Source organism: Perna viridis, chromosome 1, assembly GCF_037379345.1.
Source record: "Perna viridis isolate PV_CMFRI_1.1 ecotype Kerala chromosome 1, ASM3737934v1, whole genome shotgun sequence".
Taxonomy (NCBI): domain Eukaryota; kingdom Metazoa; phylum Mollusca; class Bivalvia; order Mytilida; family Mytilidae; genus Perna; species Perna viridis.
This window is the reverse complement of record NC_142445.1, coordinates 12,172,426-12,199,918: the sequence shown is the minus strand read 5'-3', so window position 1 is coordinate 12,199,918 and position 27,493 is coordinate 12,172,426. Positions and strand designations below refer to the sequence as shown.

The following is a 27,493-nucleotide window of genomic DNA, read 5'->3' as shown; positions in this document are numbered from 1 at the left end:
TTTTCGTGTATATTTTATTTTCAAAAACAATATAAACATACAAGGAACGACTCTACATTTAAGTTAGATAAAGACAGCGCAACCTCAAAATGACTGATGAGAGAAATCATACGTGAAAGTCATGAAAAGACACGAAGAATACGCAATAATTAATTTTGTTCTTAGGAAGTAAACAAAGAATAATCAATGGAACCAAGGCTCTAGCGGTAATCAAAAGAATGTAATCCAGGAACAAAACATAAAGCAAATAAAATAATACATACGAAGTAACAAAAGCAAATGAGCAACTCAAACTCCATAAAAAAAAATAGGAGCATGGAACGAGTGCACCGGTAAGCATCCTCTGCTTTTCTAGAATCCACCGCCGAGTTGCTCATAAAAAGGTTAGTCCGGGGTAGTCGAAAGAGGAAAGGGAAACTATGACTCGTTTAACAAATCAGTTTTTATGGCGCAGATGGATACACCGCCATGATCCACGAGTTCATGATGACGAGCATAAAACTTCTGTACTGATGTCAATCTTATAGCAACATAATCAAACTGTCAAATCATTCTCCATCATTGATAACTTTCCTTTAGATCTTTAATTTCTCAACTTTGGATAAAAGGAGTTACCTTTAATAATACTAATTAAACGCCACCTTTTTTAATTTAGCTTCTCTAAAATTTTTAAACTGTTGGCGCTCAAGTTTATAAGTTATACTAACAAAATACAAATAAATGACCGAAATTGTACAAATAATTCTGAATGTAGCTATATATTTAAAGAGTAATCAAGGAAACCCAGATTCTAGCAGAAATCAAAAGAATGTAATCCAGGGACAAAGACCAGACAAACACCATAAGGAACATAAAGTAACTAAAACAATACATACAAACTAAGAAAAGTAAATGAGCAACTCGGACGCCACTAAAAACTGGGAGCATGGACCAGGTGCACCGGTTAGGTGAGCGTCCTCTGCTTTTCTAGAAACGCCCGTCGAGTTGCTCATAAAAGATCAAGTCCGAGATAGACAAAAGAGGAAAAGAAAACTATGACACGTTGAACAAATCAGTTTTCAGTTTAAAACATTGAAGTAGATCACAAGCATTATTTTAAAGAAAATATCATTTGACAAACTGTATGGAGGTTTGTCTATCAATTCGGGAATTGTGCCATTAATCCTTATTTTATAAACGAATGTCTGTTCCCTTTTCTTATGAAATGACCGATCAAAGACATAAAAATACCTTTTACGTCGAAAGAAAACATTAACACAAGCGTGGATAACTTTTGTCAAATGAAAATAAGCCCGAATTTTAAAATTCAACAACGTGGATAAGTAATGTGACATTAATATATTAACCTAATGTATTCAGATGTCGATGTAAAGAATATTTGCATTTGGAATATTTCATCATTAAAAATTACAGTCGCAAAATATTTTGAAAGTAAGAAATATTATATTTCTCGAACTTCGGTCAACTTCATCAGCTCATTTTAGATCAAACAAGTGTGTTAATGGTAAAGAAAAATTATTTGATTACCTTTATATTATTATGCACAATGTCAACATTAAGACGCGACAGCTAATGAGCAATCTCCAACATTTTCTAAACTGTCATTTGAACAGGAGCTCCATTTACTACACTAGTTACAGATGCTAGTGTAAAAGTAAATATCAGATCGATTTTCTAATATTCATTTGAACAACAACAACACATTTGTTTACACACTGTATCTGGTGTATCTTCCTTGGGTGCAATTTGATTACGTGTAAACCCAAGAAACACCTGTTCCAATGTTGCTTGATGTATCGCATAGTCTTCAACATTAAATGCTTGTTTAGCATTCTCCATTGCACCAAACAATAAACCTAAAGATAAGTTTTTGTCCATTATTTGGAAATGACAATACCCTTGATGGTCGTCGAATACTTTTGTGCTGGGAAACTTGGTGCACAAATACTGTTTCAATGGCTCTGTCGATAGGCCGATGCCCTCTGGTGAATTCTTCATGTTACAGATAAGAGTGTACCCTTGTCCGAATTTATTCTTAAGATGTTGAGAGCTTCCACAACAAACAAATCTTCCATTCACCATTATGACTATTTTGGTACAAAGCGCATCACATTCTTCCATACTATAAAAATGGTTGCAAAAATGCATTTTAAAAATATGTATCTGTATTTCATTTAGGGATAAATAGGTAATAAATGATCAATAACTATGAATTTCTTTTTACTTGTGTGTCGAAGTAATTGCCTCTTTCAGTGCTATTTAACAACAGCTTCAAAACACCTTTCACCACGTGTTTTGACAAATAAATGTATACACATCAGTTCGTTTCATTTATTTTTAAGTTGTTGCTAGAATAAAACGAACAAACCATACATAAACCAGGAGAACTGTTTTATTTTGGACAAAGTAACCTTTACCTCTTTCATTATCAACAAGTAAGACGAAAAAGGGTGCTTCGTTTTATATTCCATTATTTTGCAAAAAAAAACTAAAGGGTTTGTCTTTGAGTAATGTCTTAAAAATGTAAAAACTTTACTGATAATCGATCTAACAATGTTAATAAAGAGAACTGCTTACGTGTTGAAAGCAAACGGGAGGTAAAAATAAGCATCATTTTATATAACATTAATGTAAACTATTATTATCTATAAAAATTAACCCCTCACCTATGAGAAGTAAGAACCAACGTTCTACCGCTGGCTCTGACTTGAGATAAGACATTCCAAAGTTGTCGTCGGGCACCTGGATCCATACCAGTCGTCGGTTCGTCCAGGAAAATAAACTGAGGATCGCCAATAAGAGCTATTGCTGTACTCAGTTTTCTCTTGTTACCACCACTGCATGAATATAAGATGATTTTTTTCTCAGTTTATTGTGAATGAAAATTCATATATTTGACAGGAAGAAATATGATACATTTTAAAACACATTAATATATATATAATGAAATGAATTATTCTGGTCTGGCTTTTTGTAATGACAGGATGAAGTGCAGAAAGGTCATCTACAGATTTAACAAGAACTTCAGTTGAAACTTTTAAAAGCCATTTATTTTTCAGACGCACAATAATTATTCTTATTGAGGCTATGTCTACTTCAAGATGCCTTATTCAGACCATTTCTATAATTTACATCTGCATCTCCTTATAGACACATACATGCCCTGTTATGTAATTGTAATAGACTGTACCTGTAAGTTCCACATTCTTTGTCAGCGTACTGTCTTAACATCATGATGTCGAGCAGATCAACAACCACACTTTGTATCTGTCTCTCGCTGACGCCACGTAGACGAGCAAACATTGTCAACGTTTCCCTTCCAGTCATCTGGTCTATCAGAGCGTCAAACTGGGGACAATATCCTAAGTTTCTATGAACCTTTCAAACGATAAAATAAGAAATACTTTCTATTAAAAGCTGTCTTTGCAACAAAACAAAAAATATTTACATGTCTTTTAACAAATGAAACCATCAAGTTAAAAGGTTGATCAATTAGTGATCAATAATTGACCTATTATCAGTATGAGCGATATTGTACTAAAATTTAACTTGGCATATATTCAATAGAGCTGAACAATTGGTTCAAGTTTAAAAAAAAAAATATCCATTGACCTGTTCTCAAGCTGTCACCTCGAAAACTCTTTAGAAGGGACAGACACGTTGACGAATAGACACGTACATGTCAACTAAAGCCGATGGTATCTCATAATGCTTAGACACTTCGTTTATAGAAGTAATTAAATACATAATTAAGGTACCATCTAGGATAACAACGATTTAACCAATTGAACGAATAACAAATACCAAAATGAGCAGTGAGCAAGTGCATTGGAAGGGGAAGAGACTATTATTTTTCATGAAAATCCGCCCAGTTTCTTCTGCCATTTCATTTCACGTCCAGTAAAGGGAGGTACACAACTATATGACAGCAAACGAATGCGTTCTGACACAGGAAATTGATCTATTGGTCAGTCATGTGTACGTTCCGTAAAAAACAACTTGTTTAGTAAGACTTTTCTTTCATACTTCTTTTTATTATGTCTATTTTTATATGAGCATAGTTTAACTTTTAAAAACATTTCATCGTTATAGATGAAAGAAGATGAACATTTCTTTCACAAATACATTGAGCATTTTTAACTATTATTATTTTTGACAAAATACAAACCATTGTAATATCATGTCTGATGTCATAAGAATCCAGCCATGCGTTCCCTGATGTCGGAATTACATCTCCAGTTAGCATTTTAAAAGTCGTCGTCTTTCCAGCTCCATTTTGACCAAGTAATCCAAAGCACTCTTGTTGAGACACAGTCACGCAAACCTCGTCGACAGCCAAAAATCCACCATAGTATTTCTTAAGATTCTTAATGACGATAGATTCCATCGACGTCACTTTCTTGATGTCATCAGTATTAATGCGTTCCCGTTCTGTTCTGACGTCACTGTCTTCCTCGTCTGTGCCGCTATGACGTGAACTGAGATCGGTGTAAGAAGTTGCTATCCGCTGAGCCTTCCCAGTAGAAGCAAATACTCTGCTGAGTATACCAGACTCGATAACAAACAACAGAATGAAAAACACAAATCCTTGTATGGCCATGAAACAAACATATTTCCCCGCACCAGGGTAATCCCATGCTAAATAATTTTCATGAAACGGGAAGCAGAACTCCGTACAAGCTGAAAAAAAACCCAATATGTTGATATATATATATATTTCGCAAAAACAAAAACAAAAAAAAAAAAAAAAAAAACAAAGATAAATCGAAATAGGAAAACATAAAAATAAAAATTTGACAAAACCTATATTTAGTCCAGATAAAATAATGTATTTAAACCAATTAATTGCTACAGAAGATATTTGGAACGTTATTTGCTGGAATATCTACAAAAAAATCGTACGATGGTAATTCTTTAAATGAAGACTTTCAACTCACTACTGAACATGCAAGGCAACTCTTGCTAAACCCTCTAATTTTGTCTGTAAAAGTATATTTTCTTTCTCTGCTTGTTACGAAGAATACTAGAATTAACCAAACTGGCTTAATCTGATGCAGCAATATTTAATGTTTCTCATAACATAAGTTTTAATCATAACATTCTTTGTTATTTTATTTATTTAATTTTGCACAATTATGATGTTAGATGTTGAAAAATGAATAATTAAAATCGTGTTAAAAATTATCACCGTCTATTACATCAACCATCTTTTCGCTGTTAAAAGAATCTTTAAACCACAAAAAGTGTAAGGTAAGTTTTATTCGTATTTGTCATCCAAGAGTAATCAAGGGGACCAAAGTAATAGCGGTAATCAAAAGAATGAAATCCAGGGACAAAGACCAGACATGGAAAACAGACAAACACAACAAAGAACATAAAGTAACTAAAACCATACATACAAAGTAACAAAAGCAAATGAGCAACTCGGACTCCATTAAAAACTGGGAGCATGGACCAGGTGCACCGGTAGGGTAAGCGTCCTCTGCTTTTCTAGAAACACCCGCCGAGTTGCTCATAAAAAGTCAAGTCCGGGGTAGACAAACGAGGAAAGAAAAACTATGACCCGTTGAATAAATCAGTTTTCATGGTGTTGATGGATACACCATAACGATCCACGAGTTCATGATGACGACCATAAAACTTCTGTAGTGATGACTTCAATCTTGTAGCAACATAACCCTGTTCCAGAAGCCTATTTGTTAGAGTTCTAGCGCGAAACAAAAAGTCTGCGTAGTTTCGGCAAGCTCTGGCATAACGTATGAGTTGTGATATGAACACTCCATACGCAGGTGCTGAAGGGATGTTGCCACAGATGTAAGGAAAGTTGACAATTTTGAATGAAAAGTCATCACGTTTGTCGTAAAGTTTGGTCCATAGCTTTCCTTTATCATCGATTTCTAAGTGTAGGTCAAGATATGAGGATGACTTCACAGTGTCTGTAGTATCCTTTATCTCAATTTCTTTGGGGGTAGATGCGTGGTATCAAATTCCCGAAATTAGAATTGTTTAAGGGTAATACGTCATCTATATAGCGGAAACTGAAATTAAAGGTTACAGACCACCAATTCAAGCAATGAGCATATGGAACGTACGCAAAAATAGTCCTACCCAGAAATTACCCCTGTTCCTCATAGTGCTGTGAAAAAAGTTCTCATCTTATTTAAAACATTTAAACAGTTTCTGAAAGGAAATATATTTCTGTACATTTTATAGGTGCATTTGCTTCTTGTGATGTGAAGCCTAATCTCCATAATGGTTTCTAAATATACCCCTATCTTGTGAAAACACTGGGATTTTCCATGCTATTTATAGACCCTTCACTTCTGGTGACCAATACTGCACTGCATGTCTGCTAACCCCACATGTCATTCTGAGAATTGTGAGCTGACATATGTAGAATCATGCTGATAAATAGTCCTCTGCAGATTAAAGTTAAGGTAAAGTCTAGAGAAGCCATTGAATATTGTGAAATTAACATAGAAGCCTATGGGAAGTGGAATTAGTGGTTTCTAGCCTAAAGGATCTAGCCAAACGATATTCTTTCTTTCGGATCAGATCAACTATAAAGTCAGCCTCATAAGAGTGAAGAAATAGATCAGCAAGTAAAGGAGCACAATTTGTTCCAATTGGAATGCCGACCGTTTGTTGAAAAACACGTCCACCACACTGGACGTATGTTGTCGATCAAAAATTCAAGCATTTTGTAAACATCTGCCTCTATATTCGGAAGATGATTTGGAAGTATGAGGAATCTCTACCAAGAACTATATATTTATATCTAGGTGTACCATCTTGTTTGGAAAAACAACGATGTATAATGTTTATAAGTCGGGATTTTAACTGAGTATGGGGAATAGAAGTATACAGTGTTGAAAAATCATAGGTTTTATTTGACCTTACTACCCGAATAACTACAACTTTGGGGATAATATGGGAATTTTTTTGGAAAAAAAACTGACTTGAACTTTAATCGAATTATCAAATTTAATACAATTGCTTTTTCCTATACTTGGGTGACCTATCATGTACATAAAACAACTGTTTTACCTTATTGTGGTTTTGAGCAGAATTCTAGTATTTTAACAAGATTTATCCCTATTTTTCAACGCCAAATTCCACAAGAAATTTGAAAGTTTGCTTTTGAAGTTTCCAGTCATTCAAATTTTTATAGGTCATACGGATATTTTGAATACTCCAGCAATTACATTGAAAATATCGTCTGTTGCAGTTGGTTTGAGGTTAGGTTCAATGCTTTGTTACTGTTAGATTGACTTTTTTGTATTAAAGTAGTTGAAAAACATAACCTTATATTTAAAGAATAACTAATTCATCTGATAACATTAAAACAACACGTGTGTACAAATTGTGTATAAGTTATCAAAATCTCTGTATACATAGACCTATTATACCTGGACAACATGGATTCTTAGGATACATGACACAGATGAAAGGAAACCCTACTTCTTTGCAGCCCTCGGTATAACCATAGTTCGTGTAAACATTCATGATACCAGATCCCATGCAATATGTAGGGAACAAAATTGAAAATATCCAGTCCAATGCGTCGGCAACATCAGCTGTGTCTAGATCTGGTATCTTCAGTACGAATACTGCCATTAATGTGGCTAATCCTGAAGCAAACATTCAAATGCTCACACGTTGTGTAGAAAATGGAATAAATCTACGAAATTACCTATTATTCTTATAATATTTGAGTTCAATTAAGCAATCTAATTTTCTTGTTTCCCCTTTCAGTGATGAAAAATATGTAACAGTCACTACATTTGAAAAAAAAGTGCAAACAATAACTTTCGAATCCAAGCAAAACATTATAATTGTACTTGCTATATCAATATATCTTCAATGAGAAATTACTGTTACTGGTTGAGATTTAGAACTTTTTCTTTTCAATGGGCTGATAGGAGGTTTTGTGTTTTTTGACTCCTATTCCTTACATATACAATAAAATCAATATTTGTCGTGTGCATTCAAAGAAGTAAAATATTAAACAGCAATACATAACTGCTTTTGATCTTGTGTAATAAGATGTCACTAATGTCAGCCGGGTGATTGATAAAATTTTGATACCAGAATAGTGGGTATTGTAAGTCAGTGAATCACATGCGACTAGCTGATTCATCCGAGAATCATTGATTTCAATATTCTCTTAGATGTTTTCGTTAATTTTGTTTTCGAATGAGTTCAAATAAGAGTTTATTGCATACGTTTTGAACTGTTAGCTGGCAGTCACTAATTTGAATAACCATTTTTAGCATACTAGTAATGTTTTCCCGGTTAGCAAGTAAAAACCTGCATTTGTTTTTTAGTGAATTCATCAACTTGTCCAAAACAATAAATCTTGCAGTTAAATCGCAAATTCATTGTTTGACAGAAAAAAATTAGACAAGTAGCAAACAATAGGACTCTTACCTGTAAGAATGTTTAGCATGCTCAGAGCTACCATACCCGCTGGTGCTGTCTTGAACAAAAAATGCATGATGTACACAAAAGGCAGAGATCCCCATCCAAATAACAGGAAGAGCAGGAAGAGAATCCCAAGCCTGCTATCATTAACAAAAGCAGCTGTATTGAATGCAGCAAACACTATGAGGATTAAAAACACTGGAATCAAATAGTTGACCAAGTCCCATAAAAAGTTTGAGAACCAAAATTCTCCTGCACCAACACCGCTAACCTTCTGAAGATGTTTGGCACCGCTGGAACGTTCCTTGATTAGAAAGATTATAAAGCTTCCAATTAAAAATGCCATCCCGAATATCACAGTGAATGCAACAGTGAATCCAGTTCCCATCGTTGAGAAGAAAATACCACGGCTATTATCAGTTACGGACACTGGCAAAGGAAAATTCCTTGTAGCAATACCATGATTATTCGCACCCATTTCGTATTTCAATACAGCATCCATTGCCTGAGACATAGCAATAGCAGGACTGTGGAAGGGTTGACCATTGAAATACACCGTCATTTCCGTTACGGGTGTTCCTTGATCCATGTTGAGGGCAATGATGTACCGTTTATTGAATGTTGCTATGCCAACAGACTTCGTAGTTTCTACGATGAAGTCGTCAAAAGATCCGGTTTGTGCATCTTTCAGAGAATCCCCACGAGCTTGAAGGGTGTTAACATAAGCATTTTTGACCCCTTTAGAAAAATTGGAAGGTGATGCTCCAATTGAGTAAATTTCTACTAGCCCGGACCCAAAAGGACCAAGATTTGTTGGTAATGCAGGTTCGTCTGTGATCTTTGGAACTGTCAATTCGATGGATAATGCCATTATTGTAAAGATTACAGGAACTATAAGCTGTACCCCTGTTACCAAACGGTTTCTTAATGTATGAATTACTTTCTTCAAGAACATTCCATAGAACTGCTGCAACACCAAGTGGAAGCCGTGATTCTTCTGAACATCTTTATTGAATGCTGAAAAAAGTTTATTAGTTTTTAAGTAGTAATATTTACTATAACCGGTTTTCCATTTGCCTTCACTTCTTCTTTTAAATAGGTTTTTAATTACTTCCTCTGTAATATTCATGATTGCTATTTTGTATTCAATTTACACACATACATTTTCAAATATATCAGACTAACTGGACACAACATCCCGCCATTATTATCATAAGAACTGGGGAAATTATTTAGACATAGACATTGATAAAAACATTAACAGAAAGACAATGAATAACTTACATATGAATTTTCCATTTGCCGTTTCAGACATTTGCACGTCGCCTTTGTAACCGTCAGCTTTAGATAGGGGTTTGACTCCGTTTTTCTCATGTAATGTCTCATTGATATAGGTGGGATTATCCAAACTGACTGGTTTTTCAGATACTCCTTCACCTGCATTTTTTTCGTCTTCGTCGGCTGCTTCCCCAACTCTGAATAAAATAAGAATCTTTGACTATGCGTTCCTTTCAGAGGATCATTTAGGGTAGGGGACTTTGATTTTTAAAAAAAATTAAAGTAGCCTATAAATATGACAAAATGATCTTTGCATTATATTTTTGGTTTAAAATAGTATCCATCGTCCATAAGACACATGTTAAACTTTCAGTGTAGCATATTTAGCCAACGCATATTTTCGATACTAGTAAATAAAAACAGAGAGGGTATTAAAATTAACCAAAATCTTACTTCAGAAAAACTTCTTCCATGGTCGTTGCCGTTGTTCCAAAACTTGAAATACCCAGCTCACTACTCTTAGCTTCCACGTCAAGAAGGAGTTTTTCAAAATTTTTTGACTCGTCAAATGGTAAGAGATAAGAAAGTTCCGCACTGATTTGACTCTCCAATGAGGCAGTACTGACATGAGATTTAATTAAGTTTGTAACTTTTGAAACATCACAGGATTTCTCTTTGACCATTACAAGATGGTAGCCAGCTCCTGAAGTCAAAGACAGTCACTTTGATATTAAATGTAGTGTTTAATTGTCCAACAGGTCTTTGCAAATTCCAAAATACTATATAAAATTTTTAATGTTAAGATATTAGTTAAGCATAAATGCAAATTTTGGTACATAATGGTACAATATAGTACTTGTTTTATCACTCTATCTACATCCGTCTTGATTCTAAATCATACCGTTTTAACTTTTTTATCATATGTTAAAAATCCTCTATTCGAAGAATAAATGACTTATTTTTAAATGTTTCAACTGATAGAATACTTGAAAGTATAATCAAGAAAGCGAAGATTCGAGTGTTATCCAAAAGAATATAATCCATGGATAAGACTACATGGGGAAAATAGACACACACAACAAAGAACATGAAGTAAACAAAATAACACGTACAAAAAACAAAAGTATATGAAAAAAACGGGATTCCACTAAAACTACTAAAACTGGGAGGTATGGACCAGGTGCATCGTTAGGGCAAGAGTCCCCGGCTTTTCTAGAAACACCCGTGGAATTGCTCATAAAATGTCACCTATGACACGGCAAACACACCGGTTCTCGTGGATACACCATAAAGATTGACCCACGAGTGCATGATGTCGACCATAAACATTTTGTAGTGATTACTTCAATCTTGTTGCAACATATCCCCGTTCCAGAAGCCTAATTTTAAGAATTCTAGCATGGTACAAAACGTTTTGCTTAATTTGCTTCCTTCTATATTAATTCACATTTTAATGTCCCTTTCATTTACTTGGTTTTGATTCTAACATTCGGAACCATGCTCATTGAAATCGTTAAACCTTCTTTATATATTTAAATTCCAGTCCTATTATGTTATTATCAAGAACAAGGTTCTGTAATTTTGCCAACAGTACAGTCTCTACTCACCATAAGTCTTTTTCAGGAAGTAAGATGTGCCACAACATTTGACAACACCTTCCGCCATGATAGCTATTCTGTCACCAAGGAGATCGGCCTCATCCATGAAATGTGTTGACAATACAATTGTTCTGTCATCTTTGAATTTCTGTAGAATGTCCCATGTTTGTCTTCTTGCTGCTGGGTCCATACCAGAGGTTGGTTCATCAAGAATGACAGTCTTTAAATATATAATAATGTAGAATTGCAATGTACAATCTATTAAAAGGGCTGTCAAATGTGGTATTTAATTGTTTAAGAAAAACACATACAATGCACAATGAATTAATAATACAATTAATTTCGCTAAATTATTTCTGTTGGTATGAGTTTTGTTATAACTATTATTAGAAGGATTCTTATCTCAAAAGATCTACATTTTAGCATTTGATTTTTTTGTTTTTATTTGATAAAACAGTGGAGCATCCCACAAGACCATACTCGCCTTTGATCCAGCAATAAGTGCAATACCAACAGACAGCTTTCTCTTCTGACCACCAGACAAAGTCGATGAAAACTTATTTCTCTTGGCCTCTAGACCAAGAACCTGTATCATGTCATCTACCTCCTTCTTTACAGCTTCGCTAGGGCAGCCTTTCAACTTCATTTACCATAGTAAAACAATATGTAATTCATGACAAATAGCTATTTTGATTTCCGCTAGAATCTTGCTAATTGGTTCCTTTGATTACTCTTTCAATATGTTCTACAGAATTAATTATTCAGAGTCTTTGAAATTGAAGTAGCTAATTAAGTTTCAAACAAATAACCATGCGGTATCTAATATTCATTTCTATAAATACATTTTGGAAATATTAATATGATCAGTGTCTGAATTGGAATACAATGTACATAAAAAAGTCATTATTAAAAAATTATTTTTTCACGTTCCCATGCAAAAGTGAATAAGTAATTAACTTTACCCTAGCAAAGAATCTTAGATGTTCTTCAACAGTCATAGTTTCAAATAGAATATTATGTTGTGGGCACAGTCCAATGCTTTTTCGAACGCCGCCAATGTCTTTTCTAATGTCACAGCCATTTACTTGTGCTGTGCCGCTGGTTGGTGGTATAAAACCTACAAACCGAACACTTATGAAATTTTTAAAGTTACATCAACCCGTAAGATTTTAAGTCTATACTTAAGTATTTGCAATCTTACTGAAGAGTCATTTAAAATAAACAAGGACCTAATCCACTAGTTCTTAGAAAAAGTTATTTGTGTATGTATAAATGAAATAAAACTATACATTAAGCTGTCATATAATTAACTATCCTGTAACGTGTAAAGAAATTCTTAAAATGAGAAAAAAATTAAGTATTAGGTCACTATCTATATTCAGTCTGGGTCTTTTTTTTATTTATATCAAAGTTTCAGAAATACAAAGCACTAGCCTGTCAGCATTGACATGGTAGTTGTTTTCCCAGCTCCATTATGACCAAGAAGGGCAGTTATCTGTCCTTCATACATATTTAATGTTGTATCTCTGACAGCAACTTTTCTTTTCTTTCCAGAACCATAAACCTAGAAGAAAAATTTTTTTAACTTTGTTATCCTACCTTTGCATTTCAACTTTTTGAATTTATTCAATTTGTTTATATTTCAACATATACACGTACTTCATGTTGTCATATATGTGGATACGTTTCTCCAGAATATTAAAAATATTACAATTGAGCCAAATAGAATGTGAATTTATTTGTGCCATTTTTTCCACCGGGAATAGTAAGTCCAATCACAGCATTGTCTATAGATTAAATTGATATTTAAAATTATTTCGAAGTTGGTATACTGATGATCAAGTCAAATATTTCATTAAAAAATTTATTTTTACTTTTTTTTAATTACGTTATCGCAGAAACCCTGACACACTAAAAATGTCAATGTTCTTTAAAGAATCGATACCTTCCTCAAATGTTGAATGGAAATGCCTTCTTTCTTCTCACTTGGTTCCTCTTCAAAATAATCAGGATTCAATGTCACCATGGAGGTCTGTCTCTCAAAATGGTTGGTTACCTTCGATCCACACCAGTAGGTTTTCTATAGTTATCCAAGAAACGTGATCTCATTCAAAATAAAATTCATATAAGAAATAAATCACGGTCCATTGTGAATATGGTTTATTGAGTGCAGCAGTTTAAATGAAACAAATAAAATTGCTATCACTGCAAAATTGATATCTTTTGAATTTGTGGGAGGAGGATGGTTGCTTCGAAACGTGCAGTTCAATTAAAACTTCCACCTACAAAGAATTCAACTAACTTATTATTGCTGTCGCAAAAAAAAAGAGAGCCTTGGCATGTTAATTATGACAGTGTAATAAATTCCGGCTTACTGTAAATGGAAAATACCATGGTTCAGGGACACCATATTCACCCGGCATGACAGCATCAACATACCATGTGACCAATAGGTAAAGGCCTGTATCGACCAGGAGCATTATCATGGCAGACAGCAGACTGAAATTACTATCAACCGTGGGAGGTTGATGGAAGTTATTCCACTGGGCTCCATAACCTAGAATAATAATATATCAGAAACTTCGGACGAGTTCCGATGATCTTTGAATTGAAAAAAAAGATATAAAGTCGATGAGTGCTGAAGAAAGCATCACTATATCAAGCCTTAATGAAGAGGGATTGTATTTCTACATTGTACTGTCTTTCATTGTTGTTGTTAATGTGTTTTTGTATTTCTTTTCAGATTCAACAGCAAAGTGTCTGTTAAATCCATCAGTATCTGGAGTGTTTTCTTTAGCGGAGGGACCACGCTTAATATTACACTTACAGGAGTATTGTCATTTGTTGATGTCATGCTCAGGTTTCTAAGTAGTCATTGTCAGCAACGTGTGAGTGTTTTATTTAATTTTGTGTTTTGTTTTGTTTTATTTTTTGTTGTTGATATTTTCGAAAACAGTTTTTATGATAGAAATTGAACAAAGTGTTTCATTCCTGATATCAAGTTCCTTAAACAAACAAAAAACACAAAAATCACTAAACGATTTCAGGTAATATTCTTTAATAATGTAAAAAGTAATCTACACTTATTACCTGTTCCCTCATAAGCTGCAATTGTTTTTACGCCAAACGACATTGCAACGTTACTCAATAGACAGGCTGATGCCTTTTGAACTAAAGTCATCGCTCCGTATCGATCATCATCGTTCAGGAAAAAGTAAGGAAAGTACGTTAGAAAATAAATCATTCCTCCTGCGAACAGTGCAGAATTGGCTAGTAAAATAAAACAAGTAATGTTTTGTAGGTAATAAAAGTTTGGTAGTCACGGATATTTACGTTTTGTAGGTAATAAAAGTTTGGTAGTCACGGATATTTACGTTTTGTAGATAATAAAAGTTTGGTAGTCACGGATATTTACGTTTGATATAGTTATAGCGTCAGTAATTTACGATGTGAGTAAAGGAAAGCATGTAGATGTTCAATTCAATACTTTTTTTTACTGTAAATTGACCATTAAACACGTCTTTAATTACACTCAACTAAGATTTATAAATCGATTTTACCTTTACTGAAGAATGTGCTAATCATGAAGCACAAGGCAATTATAGACGTCGCAAAACATATCAGAAACACAAACGTCAATAGAGCGTTAGAATTCGGTAAGACGCTTCCATGAGAGCCGACGTTTACAGATAACAGGAGTGTAAATATAAGACACGCAATGATAAGGTAGATTAAGGAAGTGATAAACCAGGATAACCAATAAGAAACCGGACTCAAACCCATCATCTTCATTGATTCCTGAAAACACAAGACGGGTAAATATAAATCAAATTATCATTTTCCAGCTAACAATAAGAATGTTATATTAAACAGATAAGTGATAGATGGGTTGAAATAAGGAAAAAATAGCAGAAAAACAATCCAAAGATATGTCACTCATAATAATATTTAATGACAAATACAGTTTTCTTAAAATATGTAACTGAAATGCATCATATACTAGAACTCTATTTGTAAAAATTCTCAGGTGTTTTTTTTTTAATAAATAAAAATGCAAAATACTTACTTTGAGTTTTCTTTCTTTTTCAAAAACGATATTTTTAGTCAGTTGAATGACGTATAGGATAAATCCAAGCATAAGGAAAAGTGGTAAGTTACTCTGAATGGCTGTTAGAAGTGGATCTTTAATATATGGAGGATATGGCATTTTCTTCATCCTAACCACCACATTGTCGAAAGTATTGTTACGACCAGTCTTCATAGAAATGATTGCTTTGTCTATCTCAAACTGTAGGTAGATGAACCCTGTCTTTATGTAATCTAAATAATGAGGTAAATAGAAGTTAGATAATACAGAAGTTGATCTTCTCTTACGATTTTTTTCCTCCAGTTTACTAATCTTTTCTCTACTGACTCTAACTTTTCTTCACTTCTCAACCTCCTTCGATTCTTAAATATAATTGGACATAATGAGTGCATTGACAATAACAAGAAAGTTCACAAAAATATGAACTTTTCACCCTCTGCATGGGCCTTTTTTTTTTGCTGAATATAAAAAAAAATGCAGACATAATCACAAAATTTAGTAAAAGAAGAGTACTTATAGTACGAAGTATATCTGTACGGGCAATGATACGTTCGGTGGTTCGATTAAGCCGTGTGTCATCAAGCATAAAGCACTACAAAAGAGAATATTGGAAACTGTGAAGATAGTAATTGATTTTTTTTTGTGGGGGGGGGGGGGGGGAGGGGGGCGAAAGTTTCGCACGCAAATAATAATATACTTAGCGTCTTAACGTCACTTACAACTTAGAATTTAAGCATCGATTAAAGAAAGAGCAGTTATTTGACATCAAATAAATAATTATAAGAAAGACACGTTTAGTGACAAATTCATATTTGGTTCAACAAATATTTGATTCTGATCGAGCCAATAGTATGAAGATGTTGCTATAGAAACTAATCCTGAACTTACCTGGAGAACCACCATCGGCTTCAGTGTTTCTAGGGCTTGTAGTCTGGGCAAATCGATAAGTTTGTTTTGTTCGCCACCTGTCGCTGGGCTTAATCGGAGCAACTCTGAGGTCATATGCTACATTTTGGGGTAAGCTTGAAGAATACGATTGGCTTGGATCAAAAACCGCTGCTCCCCAGATTTTTGCAGGCGCCAGATTGTGGTAATCGAGCAAATCCCTTTCAGTGTCAAAGCCTATTAAAATATACACAAAATTGAAACTAAGGCTTTGGTTTCATGATTTTTGGGGTCAACTTTGTAAATTCTCTTGGTAGAGCTAAAATACAAGTTTTACTTGGAGTTACTATAGGAGTCTATAACTCAATGAAAAATTGATCGGTTGTTCTGCTTCAACAACTGTATTATCAGATTTATGTTAAATTGGTTGAACTTACTGCCTCATAAACTACCAAAAACTGTTTTCATTGAAATTATCTTTATGATTTTAAATCTAATATTATTTCTTGCAGTTGATATTGAAAGCTATTGGTGTTTCTAGGATTCTCAAAAGGTAAGCATATGTTATGATTCTAAATGTTTTAAGAGCCCACCGCGCAACTGAAATTACGTACATTAAAAATCAACCCAAAAAAATCAAAATCTTAATAATGGCTAAAGCATATCATGATATCAGATACGCTTTGCGACTACATTTAAACAAGAAAAAAAAATCACTGTGCTCATATATGAATTTACGAGAAAAGAATATGCTTTTTCCTAACTATGCGAGTCGGAGGTCCCAAATATTTTTACATGTCCGTCAAATTTAAGATAATCATCAACCAGATTTCTGACGGAATAATTGACTGTGAAACATCGTCCGTGCAATAACTTAAAAAGTGTTTGTCAGATTTCTTTGAAGATTGTTATGTTGTTTCGTTTGACAAAATGATGGTCAAGTGTATTTTTTTACCCATTATGCTTTTGTTGATTCCAAATTGCAGCCCTTATTGTTGCCAAAATAGAGACCATTGTCCGTGCAATAACTTGAAAAATATTTGTGGCAGATTCTTTTCAACTTTGGATATGCTGTTTCGTACGACAAATTAAAAACAAGTAAATTTAACAAATATAGACATCACTTGTTTCGTTCTCGGGTGGTCCCAAATAATTAGGCCATTGTCAATAAATATCTTGAAAAATGTTTGGCAGATTCTTTTCAAAATCTGATTTGGTGTCAATTTGAAAAAAAATATGTCAGTCATTTATATATCACTTTAAAGTGCGGCAATCATGCCGATTTAGTTTAATAGGACTCGCGTCTTTGCATAAGTGGTACACCGCCCATATAAAACTGTAGTCATTTACTAAATTCTAGGTTACTTTGAAAGTTTAGGGCATGACCCATGGTAATGAAAGAGTACCCGTGGATATAAATACAGCAACCAAAGAGAAATCAACAACAATAAAACTTATCGGGCAAACTAGAGCTGACTTAATTAAAGCTGCCAGAGATGAAAAATTGAGAAATAACAGCTACAAAATAAAGAAACGCACGCTAACTTTGAAAACCGTGAAATGATTCTTAGAGAGAAAATAAGACAGAAGGAGAGTAAAATTAGCCAGTTAGAACAGACAAAAATGACAATTGATCGATTTGAGAGACTGTCACCCTTTGGAATATACAGTAAAGCAGGGAATAACAGTCTGCATGGTTTAGATGTACCTGTAGTGGAAAAAGCCTGTCATTGTGACAGCTACCAATGATAAAACAGATTCAGTTAAACCTAGGGTGAATACAGGTAATGCTACAACAGTATCACAGGCAACTGGTAAAACAGAGATTAGAGGAAAGGAGGGGAGGGGAGGGGAGAGAGAAATGAAAGGAGAAATGGTGGGCCGACTAAGATGTCTACCTATGATGGTAAGAGTGATTGAAGACCATACCATGTGCAGTTTACACATATAGTTTGGACAAGCTCATTGAGTGCTTACAAGATAAAGCATTAAAGTTTCATAGTGTTAAAAACAGACCAATGCATACTAATTATGACCTGCTATGTGAGAAAATGGAAAAAAAGTGGTTTGGTCGTAGGGATTTTCTTAACACATTAAGGAGTCAATTACAGGACCTAAAACAAGAAAGGGGTGAGGTTATAAAAGAATTTGCAGAGAAAACACAGAAAATGGCTACTGATGGTTATCCGGATACTCCGGATGAATTCCCTGAAATTGTAGCCACTGATGCTTTTCTAAAGGGGTGTTCTGATACAGCAGCAGCACTTTCAGTCATGGACAAAATCCAGTCTCACTGGATTATGCACCTCAACATGCCAAGAGTGCTGTAACCAATAAACGTGTCATATTGGGCCCGATGAGAATGGAGACTAGGATGGTAACATTTAATGATCAGAGTGCCGAAGCCACTGGGGAGCCTGTTGAACCATCAGTTTCGAGTGGTAAAATTTTACGTCAGAGAGCCTTCACCATCAAACCGCATGCAATTATTTGAACAAAGACTAAAGAAAACAGAGGATAGCCTTGAGAAAACAAAGGATATAGTGAAGAATATCTTAAAGATAGTATAAGAGAATTTGAACTGGTCACCAGTAAACTAGTCGCTTCTCCTAGTAGATTCAACCAAGGTAGTTCGAACAGTAACTCCTATCGGTGTGGTCAGGCGGGACATTACGCACGAGAGTGTCCTGAACAATGTGATGATTCACCACTCAGAGACAGTCAAGGTCGAAGTCAACAAGCCTAGCGAAAGATTTAAACTTCAGGGTGCTGAGGAAAAAGGCAAATCCTCAGCCCACCCAGACAATTCCAACCAATAGTTTTCATACAACTAATGTAATCCAGTATAGGACTGCGGCCTCTGATACCAAGACTACTAGTATGTATGTTACTGTTAGAATAGTTGGTAAAGGAGTACAAGCAGTTGTTGATAGTAGGGCACAGATTATAAGCAAAACATTTTATAGTCAATTGAACAGACAGCCAAAAGGGAAAACACAGTGATGGTCAAAGGTATTAGAACAGCTAGTATCGCAGCACAGGTAATTAATAACCTACCCAAATCACTTGGTGAATCGACTGTAATTTCGAGTCTGCTTGTAGCTGACTTAACTGACAGCCTCATACTGGGGCATCCTATCTTCTAGGGCCTCAGTGAGAGGGAGTTACTTGTGGAAAGAGTCCAAAAGTGCACTGTTTTTCAGCCAAGTTCACTTACGTTCGCCGACATATCATTTTCATCCACATACCCTGGTTTATATATCCACTGACATCTGGTTGGACTTGTCGTATGCAGTTTGATCAACAGCGATTACTACGACACCACATCAAGGAAATACATGATAGCGAATCCGACCATGCCTTCACAGAACAACATAATGGGAAAACCTGAGTATATTTGAAGAAACAGGTAAACAACTAGAAATGAAGACAGCAGATATGATACACTTTGTATCCATCTACCTTCTGCAACTGCTTTGCTTTGGAAAGATTTTCTTTTGCTACAATTGTTTAATCCGGAAAATATACATTCAACTACACATGTTTCTCATTTTGTTTCCCCTCCTTCTGGACTTCACTCATTCATTCATTGGAAAAATGTTGGCTATTCTATTAAAGATGAGAGGAGATCAAGAAAAACTTAATCCACTTTCAACACGAACATATTCCGCCTACACTAACAATTTGCAAGTTGATAGATTCCCGTTACATTTAGATACCTATCTCAAGCAGATCAGATGTTCTGGTCTCAAAGAACTCTTTTGATAAAATGAACAAGGCAGCATAACCATTACTAGTCTGGTGGCTAACTATTCCTTCCCAAGGAATTGGCCAGGAAGTCACCAACGGGGGGAGGGAATTCGTAAGGACAAGAGGTTGAGACTCATTGTCGATCTAGAGAGTTCCAGAGATGTAGAAAAATGGCTTTCAGATCTTGAAGTAGTGTTGTCAGCTAAACAGGTGGTGGGAGTCGGTGAGTGTGGGATAGACACCAATTCGCCTCAAAACAGATTGTAAAAACAGGAAGAAGCTTTCAGGGTTCAGCTTGAAATCTCAAGGACTAAGAATTTGGCAGTGGTTATTCATTGTCGGGGTGATGAACAATTACAAGACAGATGCTTGTTGATAATGGAGTCCATTCTGGAACCAACCATCAGGTGCATAAGCATTGCTTTGTTTCTAGCTTGAAGTGTTACAGGAAGTGCAAAACAGCTTTCCCAAATTGCAACTGTGGTATATCCGCATTCATTCTTACTGGAAGGTATCCCCGCCTAACAGATACTGTGTCACATATGGACATTAAGGATGTTATACTGGAGACAAATGCTCCCTACATTAGTATGAAAAGGGGAGAAGGAGACACATTTTTACTGGTGAATATGGTCAGGAGGCTAGCTCATGTCTGGAACTTGTTAATTAAGGAGGTACCTGAAACTACAACTTCAAATGCAGCGAAGCTGTATTGTTTGTAATGAGTTAATATAATTTTAAATGTAGATACGACGGTTAGTGTTTTATAGAGATGATTGAATGGATTGTTACTGAAAAGAGGGGAGAGTGTGGTGGAAACCGGTCCCGGGTTTTAGGCTAAAAACCACTAATTCCACTTTCCATAGGCTTCTATGCTAATTTCACAATATTCAATGGCTTCTCTGGACTTTACCTTAACTTTAACCTGCAGAGGACTATATATCAGCATGATTCTACATATGTCAGCTCCCAATCCTCAGAATGGCATGTGGGGTTAGCAGACTTGCAGTGAAGTACTGGTCACCGGAAGTGAAGGGTCTATAAATAGCATGGGAAATCCCAGTGTTTTCACAAGATAGGGGTATATTTAAAAATCATTATGGAGATTAGGCTTCACATCACAAGAAGCAAAATGCACCTATAAAATGTACAGAAATGTTTTTCCTTTCAGAAACTGTTTACATTTTTTAAATAAGATGAGAACTTTTTTCACAGCCCTATGAGGAACAGGGGTAATTTCTGCGTAGGACTATTTTTGCGTACGTTCCAAATGCTCATTGGTTGAATTGGTGGTCTGTAACCTTTAGGCTGACCGGAAGTGAATGTTAAGAATGAGTGGAACTGAGTTAGAGAGTTCTTCCCGATCAGCTGTACTGAACAGATGTCTTGAGATTGCTCCTGACGACTTAACCGTGTGCAGCTTAGACTACTGAAAGGTGACTATACCTTTATTACTATACAGACACCACAATATTTCTAAAATAAATCGATCCACCCTCCATCATCCCATCCCGAAAAGTGTTAGTCTGTCATTTCAGACCACAAAAAGCCTGTACCTTGTTAGACTGAATGCCTGATGGATGCGTGGTCTCTTACATAATATTAGATCACTATATTGTAGTAGCCGGCAAGACTAATTGACTGGCAGATATATCCACAGTTTTGAAGTTTGGAAACCTTGTTTTGTTTCATTATTATTATTATTTTTGTTTTGTTTTGTTTTTGTTTGTTTGTTTGTTTGTTTTCTTTTTTGAGAATATAGATTCAAATATAAAAAATCAAGAAAAGTAGACAATTCCTTACCTTTCAATACTTTCGTGATGTTAGGATCTTTTAAGTTGATCGAATTTACAACTTTGTTCATCAGATTTGTAATTAATGTGACGTTTGGAGTGTAAAGAATTTCGGGTCTGTCTAAAAGGACTGGAGATAATCCGTCGGTTGTAAAGTTTGGACTAGGCCATATTGTATTATTCGGGAAGTCATCTTGTTTCACTAACAATCGTATTAGAACCAATATTGTACCAAAAAATAACGGTAACAATATTTCAAATACTGTCACACACACTTTTCTCTTTTGTAACGTCCAGTTTTTCCAAAGTAACAAAGCAAATTGGGTTCCAGATCCCATCCTTTTGCGGTCTGTTTATTATCTAAAATTAAAGTAAAGAAAAGTGAAAGTGCAAAATGTATAATCCATATCAAATAATTGATGATATAACCGTGTGTATGGCAGAGTGATACAACAATTTATCCGTTCCAGCTAGAAAACATATATATAAAAAAGATAGTTTGTCTGTTTTGTTTTTCACATTGAATTATTTTCGAAGAGTGATCAAGGGAACCAATATCCTAGCGGAAATCAAAGAGTAGTCAAGGGAACCAATATTCTAGTAGAAATCAAAATAATGTAATCCAGGGACAAAGACCAGAAATGGAAAAACAGACATACACAACAAAGAAAATTAACCAAAATAATACATACAAAGTAACAAAAGTTAATGAGCGACTTGGACCGGTAGGATAAGTGTCCTCTGCTTTGCTCCTAACAAATGTCAATTCCAGTGTAGACGAAATGAAAGGAAAACTATGACACGTTGAACAAATGAGTACAGATGGATACAACGTAACGATCCACGAATTCATGATGACGACCATAATTATTTTGTAGTGATGCCTTCAATCTTGTAGCAACATAACCCTGTTCGAGTAGCCTAATTGTAAAAAGTCTAGCGCGGTACGAAAAGTCTGCGTAGTTACTGCAAGCTCTGGCATAGCGTATGAGTTGTGATATGAAAACTCCATACAGGTGCTGAAAAGATGTTGCCACAGATGAAAGGAAAGTTGACAATACCGAATGAAGTCATCGCGTTTGTCGTAAAGGTTGGTCAATAGTTTTCCTTTATCATCGATCTCTAAGTGTAGATCAAGATATGAAGCTGACTTCACTGTGTCTGTAGTATCCTTTATCCCAAGTTATTTTAAGTAGTTGCGATGTATAAAATTCCCGAAACTAGGATTGTTTAACGATAATACGTTATCTGTATAGCGGAAACTGAGATCAAAGGACCTAGCTAAACGATGTTCCTTCTCTAGGATCAGATCAGCTATGAATTCAGCCTCATAAGAGTGGAGGAATAGGTCAGCAAGTAAAAGAGCACAATTTGCTCCCAATGGAATGCCGGCCATTTATTGAAATACGCGTTCATCACAGTGAGCAAATATGTTGACGGTAAAAAAATTCCAGCATTTTGTAAACATCTTCTTCGGTATATTTGGAAGATGATTTGGAATCGTTTTTTTTTCCAAAGTTTGAGGAATCTCTAACAAGAACTACATATTTTTATCTAGGTGTACCGTCTTTTTTTTTAGTAATAATGATGTATAATGTTTTTGAGTCGGGATTTATGTGGAATACAAGTATAGAGTGTTGAATAATCATAGGTTTTAATGCTATTGTATTCTGAGAATAATCTTGAATTTGGGGGTTTCCAGAAGATCTTTCGAATTTCTCTGGATCCACATTGAATTAATACCTCTACGGGAGTAACAAGTGTCGTGGTAGGACTGGAGCCCCCTTTGTCAAGTTAATTTTTTTTTAAAGATATTTGGTGGTACATTCTGCAACAATGTAGCATTGTTTGTATGTATTCTTGTGGAGTTCAGGAATCCAGCACTTAAACGGTAGATCATAATCATCGTCTTTGGTAGAAGAGACCAAAAGAGGATAGCACAGATTTATGATTTTCCACTATCTCTTCTTTGGAGAGTGTGGTAGCAGTATAGGCCTTATCACTGCTTTTCTTTTCTACGTCTACCTACCTCTGATAATAAACAAGGGGTAAAATGTGTCTTGCAGACAAAAACAATGTTGTTTTGGGCTTTGTCTGATGGTTCGAATACTAATTATGTTGTATACTTTAAGGTAATATCACCAATAAGGTAAAGGGGCATATAATTTATAACTCTTTTTCTACCGAACGAAGTACCTTTTATTTTTATAACCCCCGCAAATAAAGTATTAGGGTATAAAGGAATAATCATATGTGTCTGTCCAAATTTATTTTCGATGCAACTCTTCCTAAACCGGTAAAGTGATTTTTTTATAAAATTTCATAGGAAGTTTGGGCATCAAATTTAGATATGCATGAAGGAATATGATAACTTCTGAAGTCGTTTTACCATTTATTTTTATTTGAACATTTAACACGTGTAAAATTAATACAAACACATGCCAGGGACTTCAGTCCAAAGGGTTTGCTTTTGTTGTTATAACCTAATATACACTACAAAATTCCTACTTATGAAACTTCCAGTCAAATTTTCTTTATGCATAGAAAGATTTGCCGCAATTTTTCTAATTACAAAGCCATTTGAATTGTCTAATTAAAATTATTAATCATGCACAAAGGTGAATGAAAATGCTTTTTTCTACAAAGTAGCGTTCCAGGACCAAGTTACTGTTTTAAAAAAATGAATAAATACATACCAGAAAACAATTATTATAAAAACTGATTCCTTTTACCTATCCGTATCTAAAAATATTTTCCACATACTCGTGCTACACCTTGAAAATGAGTCTGCTGGATTCAAAATCCAAAATAAATCAATGTTTCAGTATGTAGCCTAGCAACATTTATATTACATTCTATCAGTAATGATTATTTGTAGTTTATATCGGTTACATACTAATTGATAGTCCATTGTATATTTGGGTGATCATTAGTGGTTTGGTGCTGTCATGGTTGTCGTCTGTGTTCCACATACAATCATAATACACAATAACCCTCATGATTATTAACACTGAAAGTCGGAAGCTCACTTTGAGCTGACAACATTTGTATACCACCCCATAATTGAAGACAACACAAACAAACAAACTATTTATTATGTGGAGATACCTTTCGACATATTGCGTGACCATTTGTCTGTCCGTCTGTCCGCTCCGACGACTGAGATGATTCAATGATGAGGAAGTGATTGTGTTAGTGGTGGTGATGCTCGTGTTTGAGTGTCAAATGTGTGAATGTTATTGTATTCAGTAGTGATTTGTGTGGAGGTACATACTAATTTCGATGAGGGAATTTTCCTCTTTGATCACGTGGTATCATAATGACTCATAAAATATTGGTTATAACTCATTAGTTACTTACAAATGTATTTATATGTAATGAGTACGTTCTTTTACTCTAATCACGGTATTTTTATGTGTTTCAAAAATTGTACTAATATATTAGCGAATTATTCACTTTTTCTTTATTTATTTCATTTGGCTTATTCAAAATATATTCATACATAAGAACGAGAAATTTATTTGCCATATTTTAAATCTATCCATTTTTTACATTTATTTTACAAAGTATAATTTTTGAGTACTTTTTATCGTTAGGTTTAATAATTATATCAAGTTTGATTTAAAGTATCTTATCTTCAGTTTAATAAAGTATTAGTTGGCTTCTTAATTGGTATTATTGAAATTTTTAGAAATGATAAATTTACATATATTCTGTTTTATCATTCAAGGTTACTTTTCTGCTCAAATTTTTAGTTTAACAATACAATGTTTATACATGTATGTAACAGAGTCTCATAAGTCTAATAAGGCTGGGTATAGATCTTTAATTGTATGTAATTGCCTATGTATATATCTATTATAAGATCAATGCGTGACACTCTAATAAATAAATTTATTATCATTATTATTATATATTCAATGATTTTTTTTTCTGGAACTGACTTAGCACAGTTTTTAGTACTATATAATACAGGTTAACTTCAATTGTCTAGTTCGGCCACTTCGGACATTTAACCATCCCTTTGTTTTCACCATTACGTGACGGGGTATTACTTAATGCCATATTTTTGTCTAAGGAAACTTGGATCGTCGGATATCGATAGCTCTCAATAAATGCAATTTATAACATAAAATGTCGTAATGATTACGTCACACAAATCTATCTATTATCGTTTTTTTCTTGAATGTTTAGTACTTCCGTAAAAACAGTACTTAACGAATAACAAGTCATAGTGAAAACACACGCCATATTAAATTTCAAGTCCGTTAAAGTGCCTGTAGATAAAACCAGGACATAACAATTAACTCAATTACCTGCAGTGTTCAGTTTTTTGAAATAATTATCACTGACAAGTCTAGAACAATGTAAATCTAGAATCACGATGTAGGGTGTCCCTCCTTCGGCCGGAAGTAACTATGTGGCTTGCAATATGGTAAAAAAGTAGTCATATATTGTTGTGAAACCAAAATATCACGTTTTAACACACATGCGTATAAGACCATAAATCCTATATATTATCAACTTGTCAATAAAGGTATGCAGATAAGAGAATACACATTGCTGTTTAAGGCGTGGGACCATAGATATATAACTTTGCTCATAATGTGACAATATAATTGAAGTATATTGTGGTGTTTCATTCAGTGTACTCATACTCACGGGTTCAGTCTTTACACCTATTTTAGTTTTGGTATAAAATTATCAAATACATATACAGGCCGAACCCAACTATATCTTCAACGAAAGGGAAAGCAAGAAATATCTTGGTCGTAGAAAAATCCGTATCATAAGTAATTTGTGTTTATGGACATTGCCATTTGATAATCAAAGTAAAATCGACAAGGTTTCTTGACGTTCGGAAGTCTAAAGCTGGTCAGGTCTAGAAAGTATCGAGTATTTGATATTATTTTCGTTCAAAACACTGGCTCATGACTACCTTAGTAAAAAGTAAAAAAATCGGGACTAAATTCTTATATAGTTATTTGGACTGCCCAAGGAAATAAAGTGATCCAAACAAAGTCACGGTCACTTAAGATCTCGATTGGTCCTAGGCGAATTTTTGATAGGGAAATCGGGAAGACCATACTATACATGAAAGCAATTACATGTACAAACATTGCTTTAACAGACAGTAACCCAGCTACTACTTAACATTCACGAAGTTCAATTTACAGATCAGATAACAGGCTAATAAATCCTATGCAATACAGTATTACATTTATAGACAGGATACCATATTCACCTGTTGGCATACAGGCAAAAATATAGAAGAGATCATGAGTCTTTCAAAGTGATATAAGGTCAGAAAATATACAAAAAGTAAGAGAGAAATTAAAACAAATACAAAACGAAAAGACACAAAAACTTTTCTGAAGTAGTAACGTTTAAATAAGCGCCTGAAACTGAACTTTTGTCCTACCTTATGCCGAAGTCTCTAGATATTTCAAAGTTTATCTGTATTTACACGAGATTCTTTATTATACATAAATGTACAAATTTACATGTAAATCCGTTACGTCCAGATGTTAGGGTATGTCAATGTGTTATATTATTTTGCGCTAAGTAGTAAGTTACAATCTTAGTATGGTTAGCTTTACACATACAACCAATCCACAAATAAATCATATTCTTAATTCATTTGATGTACTTATGAGGATTAGCAGATTTGCTCACGA

The 27,493-nt window shown here is 34.5% G+C and overlaps 1 protein-coding gene across 2 annotated transcripts; it reads right to left on the bottom strand.

The window, feature by feature from the left end:
- On the bottom strand, positions 1-27,258 carry LOC148627286 (phospholipid-transporting ATPase ABCA3-like). Of its 2 annotated transcripts, none has more exons than XM_088570819.1 (20): positions 27,238-27,258; positions 21,826-22,175; positions 16,276-16,509; positions 15,367-15,620; positions 14,861-15,098; positions 14,391-14,570; positions 13,676-13,857; positions 13,246-13,380; positions 12,735-12,864; positions 12,263-12,417; positions 11,785-11,940; positions 11,310-11,520; positions 10,156-10,405; positions 9,709-9,899; positions 8,431-9,441; positions 7,410-7,631; positions 4,169-4,680; positions 3,191-3,378; positions 2,667-2,837; positions 1-2,122 (listed from the first exon to the last, which is right to left on the bottom strand). In XM_088570819.1, exons 2-20 carry the CDS (start codon positions 22,151-22,153, stop codon positions 1,675-1,677), a joined length of 5,196 nt encoding a protein of 1,731 aa, XP_088426945.1. In that variant the 5' UTR covers positions 22,154-22,175; positions 27,238-27,258; the 3' UTR covers positions 1-1,674. The 2 variants fall into 2 exon arrangements, with proteins under 2 accessions (XP_088426945.1, XP_088426939.1); XM_088570813.1 differs by lacking the exon at positions 27,238-27,258 and adding an exon at positions 26,132-26,299.
- Between the last annotated feature and the right edge of the window lie 235 nt (positions 27,259-27,493).

Excerpts from the sequence above, each read along its gene's own strand:
- LOC148627286 (XM_088570819.1), bottom strand. The coding sequence starts at position 22,153 with ATGGGATCTGGAACCCAATTTGCTTTGTTACTTTGGAAAAACTGGACG. Across the intron at positions 12,418-12,734 it reads TACCATGTCAATGCTGACAG|GTTTTATACCACCAACCAGC; the intron begins GCTAGTGCTTTG and ends TTCGGTTTGTAG. Across the intron at positions 11,521-11,784 it reads CACTTATTGCTGGATCAAAG|ACTGTCATTCTTGATGAACC; the intron begins GCGAGTATGGTC and ends ATATATTTAAAG.